The sequence below is a fragment of the Lactuca serriola genome, chromosome 1 (genome assembly GCF_051521515.1).
Source record: "Lactuca serriola cultivar US96UC23 chromosome 1, Lser_US96UC23_V15, whole genome shotgun sequence".
Classification (NCBI taxonomy): Eukaryota; Viridiplantae; Streptophyta; class Magnoliopsida; order Asterales; family Asteraceae; genus Lactuca; species Lactuca serriola.
This window is the reverse complement of record NC_136408.1, coordinates 230,778,189-230,787,568: the sequence shown is the minus strand read 5'-3', so window position 1 is coordinate 230,787,568 and position 9,380 is coordinate 230,778,189. Positions and strand designations below refer to the sequence as shown.

Genomic DNA, 9,380 nt, shown 5'->3' with positions numbered 1-9,380 from the left:
GTCATGTCATATGAAGATGACACACATTTGTGCGTATTGTAATTTTAAATGTTAAAATAATATTTATAGATTTACTAATTTTCAAATTAAATTTGCATTTAATGTCTCATAATAGAAAATAAAATACCATATACAAAAAATATAATCCATTGCACAAAAGTTAATTTCATACAAATAATCATTCCAATAGTAGACAAATATAATACATCAAATGTGAAAAAGATAAAAGTCATCAACAATTAATAGTTGAACTACAAAAACTTTGGTTGACACTATGCATATAAACAAGACCTACAAATTTGAATAATACAACCATTAGATTCACATAAACCAACAAATCCCAATATATAAAAATGAGAATAACTATACTTAGTGCTTTACATTTACATCCTTCGCATGAAACCACCATATCCCCTTTAATTTCATTCTTGTGCCGATTTTTACTCCGATTCAATTAAAAATTCAACTTTTTACTAATTTTTATTAATAAATCTGATTTTTACCCCAATATAATTTATATTATATTAATTTTTTGTGGTTTAAAAAATAAAATTTGTTCAATATTTGTGCACCAAAAAATGTTTGTATATTTAAATAAAGTAATTTAATTAAAAATATATTTTTTTATTTAATTTTAAATAAAAAATGTTTATTTGTTAAAATAAAGTAATTAAATTAAATTAGAAAAAAAATGCTAGGAATGTTACCACTCCCTACCAAATGTTAAGTTTAGATGTTAAAGGGAGAAAAATGAAGTGACACTCAAAAAGTTAACTTGACAAAGTGTTAAGGATATTATCACTCCTGTTAGCCTAAGGCTGTGTTTGGCGCGCCACAGCTATCTTATTTTTCAAGTTTTTTTTTTTTTTAAGTTGTTATGTTTGGCAAGCCAAAAAGTAGTTTATAAGCTAAATTTTTTAAAAGCGACTTAGAGTAGCTTCTTAAGAATTTTTTTAAAATTTTCTAAATATACCTCTTAATTAATTATAAAAACACGTTATTTTAAATCTTCTTTTCTGTCATTTTATCTTTTTCAGCTAGTTTTATCAAACGTTATTTTTTATCAGCTAGTTTTTCATATATCAACTAGCTTTTTATTTAACAGATAGCTTTTCAGCGCTAAATAGTTTTTCTACTAATTAGCCAAACATAATCTAAATATATAATAATAATGATATAATGATATAGATATATAGAAACCTTTAAACACGCGGACATAACAATTCGTAATTTACTCAGTCAATTTTACACAACCGTGGAATGTTAAGGGTCGCCACCATTGTGGACTCCAAACGCCAAAATCTCTTGAAAGCTGTAAAACATAGAAAAACACACACACACTTAAGAAAATGGATCAAATTGCACACAAATTCCTACATATCAACGGACTAAAGCTTCACATAGCTGAGATCGGCTCCGAATCTTCGCCGGCGGTGATTTTCCTTCACGGATTCCCGGAGATATGGTACACTTGGCGCCACCAAATGATTGCCGTCGCAAACGCCGGTTTCAGAGCCATTGCCCCCGATTTCAGAGGATACGGGTTATCTGATCCGCCTGCGGAACCCGAGAAGGCCTCCTTCGATGACTTTGTCAACGATATTGCCTCTATCGTTGATTCTCTCGCTATTTCGAAGGTAAGTTCATCCCAATTTCAGCTGCGATGTTCAATTGTTCATCTTGTTGAGACGCACAGTTAATCCTTCAAAAATTTCGATTCTAATGGTAGTTCAACATAGATTCCAAAGAAAACAAGAAATTTATGCTCCAAAATTGACCGATAACTGATGTATTTGGTGCTCAAAATCACAGATGTAATTTATACTTTTATTCCGAAATTGATATGATTATAGTTTAGGACTAGATGAAAAGGGTTTCCTAAGGCTTACTCGATTCTTTCCTATTGAAAGTGGATTAATCTATGATACGCAATACAATAACAAGATATATTGAATGTTGAGCATCTAAATCAATCGCTCAAAGAATTTTCTTGACACTAACCTAATTGATCATAATTGTGTGAACATTATTTAGGTATTTGTGATTGCTAAAGATTTTGGAACAATGGTTGCCTACCCATTTGTCCTTCGCTACCCACAGAAAATCGCTGGAATTATTACACTTAACATGGCATTCATGCCTCCAGCTGCCTTCAAGAGTCATCCGCTTCCAGAAGGCTTCTATGTTACAAGATGGCGGGTAAATTAAATACCATTTCCTCTATATATTCACATATACATAAGAATGAATATGAATGTTCTCTTTCTATACATATATATTTAAAGAGTTAAAAATCTACACATTATAATTTGAAAATTTTAAATTTGTTATTTCTTGTGTTTTTTAGGAACCAGGAAGAGCTGAGGCGGATTTCAGTCGTTTTGATGTTAAAACTGTGGTGAGAAACATTTATATTTTGTTTTCTCAAAGTGAAATTCCAATAGCAAATGAAAATGAAGAAATAATGGACATGGTCAAACCGTTGACTTCTTTGCCATCTTGGTTGACTGAGGAGGATCTTGCAATTTATGGGGATTTGTATGAAAAGTCTGGATTTAGAACTGCACTTCAAATTCCGTATAGGTAGTTTACCAAATCTTAGCTAATAAATCGTTACATATTTAGACACTTCCAAATTGGCAAAATAGAAAAAGAAAAAGAAAAAAAAAACAGTTGTTATTTCACCATTTTATTGATTTAGCAACTTATCTATTTTGTATATTGATTAAACCATTAAACATGTTTTACCGTTTACAATAACCACTTTTTCGGGGTTTTGATATTACAGTAAAAAAAAACAAAAAACAAAAAACAAAACAAAACTTATTTGTATAATTTTATCCATTTAGCCACTCAGTTATTGTTTTTAATCGATTTAGGGGTTTTTTTTGTGTTGTGTTTTTTAGTATTTTGCCCTTTTTCAAATAAATAAAATATAATTTGTCAAAAAAAATATAATAGTTTAATGACTATGAAACTTAATAAACAACAAAAGTGTCGTTAAAAAGAATCTAATGTGTTTCGACTAATAACCCTATTATCAAATTTTCTATATTACGCGTCCACTTATATTTTTTTTAGTTTCATTTAGGGACTCAATGTCAGTGACACGTGGACATAACATGGAAAATAAGTTGCCAACATAATGCCACGTAGGATTGAATATATATATTTCTTTGGCGCAAATTATAGAAAAACTCTATAAAAGTTTGAGTAAAATCACTAAATGGAAAATGGTCCACGTGTTTTTTATTTATGTTACACTACAAAAGAGGGAATTTTTTTTTTTGTATATGAATCTGGTTCGATCTCTAACTTTGACGCCAAGAGCGTAAGTTACTTAAACCATGTAAAATGACTATTTTGTCCTTGTTTTAAAAAAAATTATTTAATTTTTATAGGTCTTACATGAGTCTTGGGTACACGGAGGAAGTTCCTAAAGTGGAAGCTCCAATGATGTTAATCTTGGGTGAAGAAGATTACGCACTCAAAGTTCCTGGAATGCATGAATACGTAAAAAATGGGGAAGTGAAAAAATATATCCCGAATATAGAAACAAGATACGTGCCACGTGGATGTCATTTTGTTCACGAGCAATTCCCCAATGAAGTCAATCAATTAATCCTCACTTTCCTCCATGCTAACAAGCATCTCTCAAAAGTTTAGCTCTTTGGGTTTAGTGTATTGCTTAGTTAATGGTTGATATATATAATGGTTAGAATATTGTAATAACTAATAAACAAGATATTAATAGATTGTGAAATAAACAACGCATTTGTTTTAACTTTATATAACCATATGTACCATGTTATAGCACTTGTGTTGATCATAATAATGATTAATATCCAAATACATAAAAAAAATTCAGGCATTGCAAAAACAAATATTCATATATTGTAAAATGTTCAACGTTTGTGAAATCAATTAAAACCGTAAAAACGTTTGATTTTACATATTCATCACATGTAACTTCTTTAGATGCATATGGCAAATGATACAATGATCTAAACGCAAATATGTATTAAAATTCAGGCATATGTGTTAGAAAATGTATTACCGGTCAATGTAAACCGAACTAAAATGATACAATGGACATCAATCTACATAATAACAAAGACTCTAGTCATAGGAATTCGGAAAACATAAGTCCTAAACAAAAATAAGGGAAATTACTTTTCATTGATTTTGTGACATTTATGTAAAATACTAGAGATTGTGAGTAGGTTTGTTCTATTCAAACCTTGCTCTATTTGCTCATTTAAAGTTGTTCAAACTTTCGTACTTTTATATAGGACTAGTCTTAAACTTTCTCAACATCTATTTCATGCATATCACTTTGACGATTATTATCTAATTCATTTGAACTCCATTATATGACATATCACAACGAACCTATTAAGTTAGTGCACATAAACCCATAAACCATTTACGAATTATAACTAGAAATCAACTTTGTTTTCAAAGTATGAAGTAGCACAAAATCAATTTTTTAAACAATCCCCCAAACACATCCATGTTTATGTTGATTGAGAATATATATATATATATATATATATATATATATATATATATATATATATATATATATATATATATATATATATATATATATATATAGTCTATAAAATAGGTAGGCATTAACCTTTGACCCTTCTTGAGATCATTTAGTAGAGAATTGACGTCTTTTAAATTTTTGTAGTTTTTGTGAACTTTCAACATAATCACCATCATTACGCTTGCTGTCAAGCCATCTCCCACTCCTTGACTGAGTAGATTAAAGAGCATGAACTAATCTCTAAATTAACAGACTTCTCTAATAAATGAGATTCGTTAGTTGCTTTCTCATAGTTTATTGATCATAATAGAAGGAATCAAAATCTTCAAACAACCAATGCATGAGGTTCCCCCAAAATTGATTCCTCTGGAATCGATGGACTTTCGGTTAAGGTTGATCATCATTGGGATCGGTGTAACACCCTAATTAATTTTTTTTAAAACAATTAATATGGAAAAAAAACTTTAATAATTAACTTCCTTTGAAAAGAATATATTTAAAACCACGCCTTTTAAGTCTTAACTATAAAAATCATTTGTAAAACAAACATTTATATCATCCCATTTAAAGCTTTCAAAATATAATATCAGAGTTTGCTAAAAGTTTTCATAAACCAAAAATACGGAAGTCATAATCTTAGTTTACAAATTCAAAATGTCATAAGAATAATAAAGCTAAAATTCATGAGAATGTGAATTTCGTCACATTGACGTCGGGATCTTCCCCTTGTATACCCAGAGGGTTCTGAAAAAGATTAATAAATAACAGATAATCATAAAGCTTATTGAGTATACATATTACTTGTCTGTTACATTAATCATTTACCTTCACTTAGCACATACTTTCACATGATCACATATAACACATTTGCTCCAAACACATATTGTTGGTATCAACTTCTTTTCTGTTCTGTCTCCTTTTTTTCCAAGAACAAGAACTATAATTTGTCCTCCTTATTCTGGGAACAACCCTCTTATTCCCCCCTTTTCTTGGGAATAAGATAACATTACGCATAACTACATATGAGAGCTAAGATGAATTCACACTTCTTTGAATTCACAAGTGCTACGTCAAGAAGAACACGTGTATATGTTTTTTAATCCTAAGACTTCTGAAAAACAACCAGCTGCAAGATGAAAAATGATGTGTGTGTGCTGCGTCGTGCAACAATAAGAGGTCTGAAGAGTTTTTTTTTCAAAAAAACAAACAACACCTTACTCTCTAGAAGGTTTTTGGGATATAAAGAACTTACTAAAATAATCTTTCTCCAATTTTCTATGAATTTTACAATAAAACAAGAAAAATGTCCCAACATTCAACACCATCCTATATCCTATAGAAATGGTCACTAACAGTCTAACACCCAAGGATGTGTTAGGATTAATTATTTGGAAAAAATAGACTTAATTCCAATTGGATTTTCTTATAATTATTTATACATTTTATAAGATGGCTATTGCAAACAAGTATCATTCTAAACCAATCTGTAAAGAATGTCAATACTATCCTACTTGGGAATAAAATCAGACCGAGATTTGAAAATTTGAATATATTTTCTCTCCTATGTTAGCCGTTACTGAGTACGATTACCGAGTTCAGCATGTCAAGGTGAAGGTCAAGGTCAAGGTCATGATGCTTTGAAGTCACCTTAATTCCTACCAAGGTGTTGTGGAGCCACTCTCTACAACCTTAATTTGGTCAAAAAGCAAAATAGTTCTACTTAAAAAGACTACAACTAAGTTGTTAAATTTTTGTTTAGATTCAACGTTACTAGGAGACGAAACCTCAACTGATAGGAGTCCAAATATGACCTGAAATTTTAAACAAACAATTTTTGGATCACTTTGAAACCAACTTTATAACTTAAAATAAATAAATAAAATAAAAAAATAAAGCCTTGATGTATGCATAAAAAGAAGTATCACATGGAACGCATACACAAACACTCTGGAGATGGATCAGATTGCACACAAATTCCTACAAGTCAACGGGCTCAAGCTTCACGTGGCTGAGCTCGGCTCCGAGTCCTCGCCGGCGGTGATATTCCTTCACGGATTCCCGGAGATATGGTACACTTGGCGCCACCAGATGATTGCCGTCGCAAACGCCGGTTTCAGAGTCATTGCACCCGATTTCAGAGGATACGGACTGTCCGATTCTCCTGCAGAACCCGAGAAAGCCTCCTTCGACGACTTGATCAACGATACTGCCTCTATCCTTGATTCTCTCGCCATTTCCAAGGTATGCTGTTGTAAACTTCATGATTCTACCTACACACAGTTGATCAATAGAAAATCTCGGCTCTAATCTTAGGTTAAACTCCAAATAAAATCACAGATGCATTATGTTCTTCGATCCGAATTTGATAGGATTATATTTTAGGGGCGAGGTCAATGACGATGATACTGCAGTAGTGGGCATAAATTGTAGAGTGGGGTTATATGATTACATTTGATAAACGTGAAACAAGTTCAAATTGACAAATCATTCGTTCGCTACTCAACTAATTTCTTGAAAAATCTGAACAATTTCTATGTCTATCTTCATTAAATTTTGTGAAATTGATTGAAAAAACACACCAAGGGCTCGACTTTCACAGAATTCACATGACACTAACCTACATTGATCATAATTGTTTGAACATTGTTAGGTATTCGTAATTGCTAAAGATTTTGGAGCAATGGTTGCTTACCCATTCGCCCTTCTCCACCCACACAAAGTTGCGGGAATTATAGCACTCGGCTTGCCCTTTATGCCTCCAGGTGCCTTCACGCATCATTTTGTCCTCCCAGAAGGCTTATATGTCCGAAGATGGCAGGTAAACATTATGCCCTCTTCATTCACATCTATCAAACTATGATTTCCATTCTTCTCATCATTAAAAATAGTCCGAGAAAGATTGTCCACTCTCAGAAAGAAAAGATTTTGAGACTGTTATTGCAATTTTGATTAGGAACCCGGAAGAGCTGAAGCTGATTTTGGTCGATTTGATGTTAAAACAGTAGTGAGAAACATTTACATCTTGTTTTCGCAAAGTGAAATGCCAATAGCGAATGAAAACGAGGAGATAATGGATTTGGTCAAACCGTTGACTCGTCTACCATCTTGGTTGACCGAAGAGGATCTTTCGGTTTATGTGGATTTGTATGAAAAGTCTGGATTTCGAACCGCTCTCCAAGTTCCCTATAGGTAATTAACTGGATCTACCCACGGCCCATGGGTAACTGCAATTAATAGCAACGTATAATATCCTAATAATAATAATAAAAAAAAAGTTTAAAGTTGATTGTTATAATTTGGTAGCTTTTACAAGCTACAATTCCTAAACTAAAAGAAAATTGAAAGTACAATTTTGTAATATTGTAATACCAAGAAAACAAAGGTACGTTGTTATTTCTTGCATTTAGCAGATAAATGCATGGAAATGATATCTTAGTTCCATATCTTGTTAATCGTTGTTGCAGATCATTGCAAATGGTTGGATCCACAGTACAAGATCCTAAAATCGAAGCTCAAACATTGTTAATTATAGGCGAGGAAGATTATGCGTTTAAAATTCCTGGATTGGATGAATACGTAAAGAGTGGGGAGGTGAAGAAGTATGTACCGAATCAAGAAACAATATATGTGCCCAGTGGATCTCATTTTGTTCACGAGCAATTCCCTCACCACGTGAACGAATGCATCCTCACTTTCCTTGATAACAACAAGCATCTTGTGGTAGTTTAGCTCATTTGCATAAGTAAAATTACAAAAGAACCCCTTACAAGTGTTTGTTGTTATTGTAGGTACACCGAATACATTTGTATCGTGTATTTGTCTATGGTTTTTTAATCAAGTTAAATGGGTGGGTTTTTTTCTTTCTTTTGGTACAAATTATGAAAAAACTTATATAATTTTTTAGAACTACTCGTACTATAAAGGGGGTGAAAACCCACACCGCTTAAGTGTGGGGTTGCCTCGGGACGATGTGGGTGTGGGTGCGGGCGCATACATTGCCCATTGGCCAATAGATTGTTATTTTAGTTAGGGGCAGGTCCTTTTAAACAAATATAATCTATTAGCTTAGATCGTCTCCAACCTCACTCAAATTTATAGAGTTACTTTGTATTTTGTAGGGATGGAAACGAACCGAACAAATATGAACGAGGGTTGTTCATGTTCGTTCGTTTAATTCTTTTAAGTTAGTTGAATAAACGAACGAACACAAACGAATAAACAAATGAGTTTTCTTGTTCATGTTTGTTTAAAAAATTACATTGTTCATGTTCGTTCGTTTATGTTCGTGAACATACTAAACGAACATAACAAATATAAATGAATGGCGATAAACAAACATAATTGAACATACATGAACATAAACAAACATAAAATATACTATTGTAATCAAATCAAACATAATTGAACATATATGAACATAAAAGAAACTTAAAATGAATAAACATAAACGAACGTAAACGACAAACATAAACGAACGTTCACAAGACCATTTTCATGTTCGTTCATTTAACTAAACGAACGAGCATTTATGTTGTGTTCGTTTATTTATTAAATAAACAAACTTTCTACCGAACGGTTTACGAACAGTTCGTTGAACGTCCAATTCATCATTTATATAGCTATTAATTTATATAAAATATAAAGTTTGTGCTATGCAACCCTACTCTATATTATATATATATATATATATATATATATATATATATATATATATATATATATATATATATATATATATATATTAAAGTTGGACAATCCTTAGGAATAGTGACTTCATGCTAATTTGCACCAAGATATTGTTACTCCGGTTACCCTCCCGGTTAGT

The 9,380-nt window shown here is 31.7% G+C and overlaps 2 protein-coding genes across 2 annotated transcripts; both read left to right on the top strand.

The window, feature by feature from the left end:
- The first annotated feature begins 1,238 nt into the window (after positions 1-1,238).
- On the top strand, positions 1,239-3,784 carry LOC145049840 (epoxide hydrolase 3-like). Its single transcript, XM_078998193.1, has 4 exons — positions 1,239-1,637; positions 2,035-2,199; positions 2,348-2,583; positions 3,402-3,784. The coding sequence occupies exons 1-4, from the start codon at positions 1,350-1,352 to the stop codon at positions 3,664-3,666; spliced, it is 954 nt and encodes a 317-aa protein (XP_078854319.1). The 5' UTR covers positions 1,239-1,349; the 3' UTR covers positions 3,667-3,784.
- Positions 3,785-6,481: 2,697 nt separating this feature from the next.
- Positions 6,482-8,415, top strand: LOC145049834 (epoxide hydrolase 3-like). Its single transcript, XM_078998190.1, has 4 exons — positions 6,482-6,796; positions 7,206-7,373; positions 7,509-7,744; positions 8,020-8,415. Exons 1-4 carry the CDS (start codon positions 6,509-6,511, stop codon positions 8,282-8,284), a joined length of 957 nt encoding a protein of 318 aa, XP_078854316.1. The 5' UTR covers positions 6,482-6,508; the 3' UTR covers positions 8,285-8,415.
- Positions 8,416-9,380: the final 965 nt, after the last annotated feature.

What these genes read in the sequence shown, in the direction of transcription:
- LOC145049840 (XM_078998193.1), top strand. Translation starts at nt 1,350, where the DNA reads ATGGATCAAATTGCACACAAATTCCTACATATCAACGGACTAAAGCTT. An exon ending in TCTATGTTACAAGATGGCGG is followed by an intron (nt 2,200 to 2,347) that starts GTAAATTAAATA and finishes TGTGTTTTTTAG; the next exon opens with GAACCAGGAAGAGCTGAGGC. An exon ending in GCACTTCAAATTCCGTATAG is followed by an intron (nt 2,584 to 3,401) that starts GTAGTTTACCAA and finishes TAATTTTTATAG; the next exon opens with GTCTTACATGAGTCTTGGGT.
- LOC145049834 (XM_078998190.1), top strand. Translation starts at nt 6,509, where the DNA reads ATGGATCAGATTGCACACAAATTCCTACAAGTCAACGGGCTCAAGCTT. An exon ending in ATTCTCTCGCCATTTCCAAG is followed by an intron (nt 6,797 to 7,205) that starts GTATGCTGTTGT and finishes GAACATTGTTAG; the next exon opens with GTATTCGTAATTGCTAAAGA. An exon ending in TATATGTCCGAAGATGGCAG is followed by an intron (nt 7,374 to 7,508) that starts GTAAACATTATG and finishes AATTTTGATTAG; the next exon opens with GAACCCGGAAGAGCTGAAGC.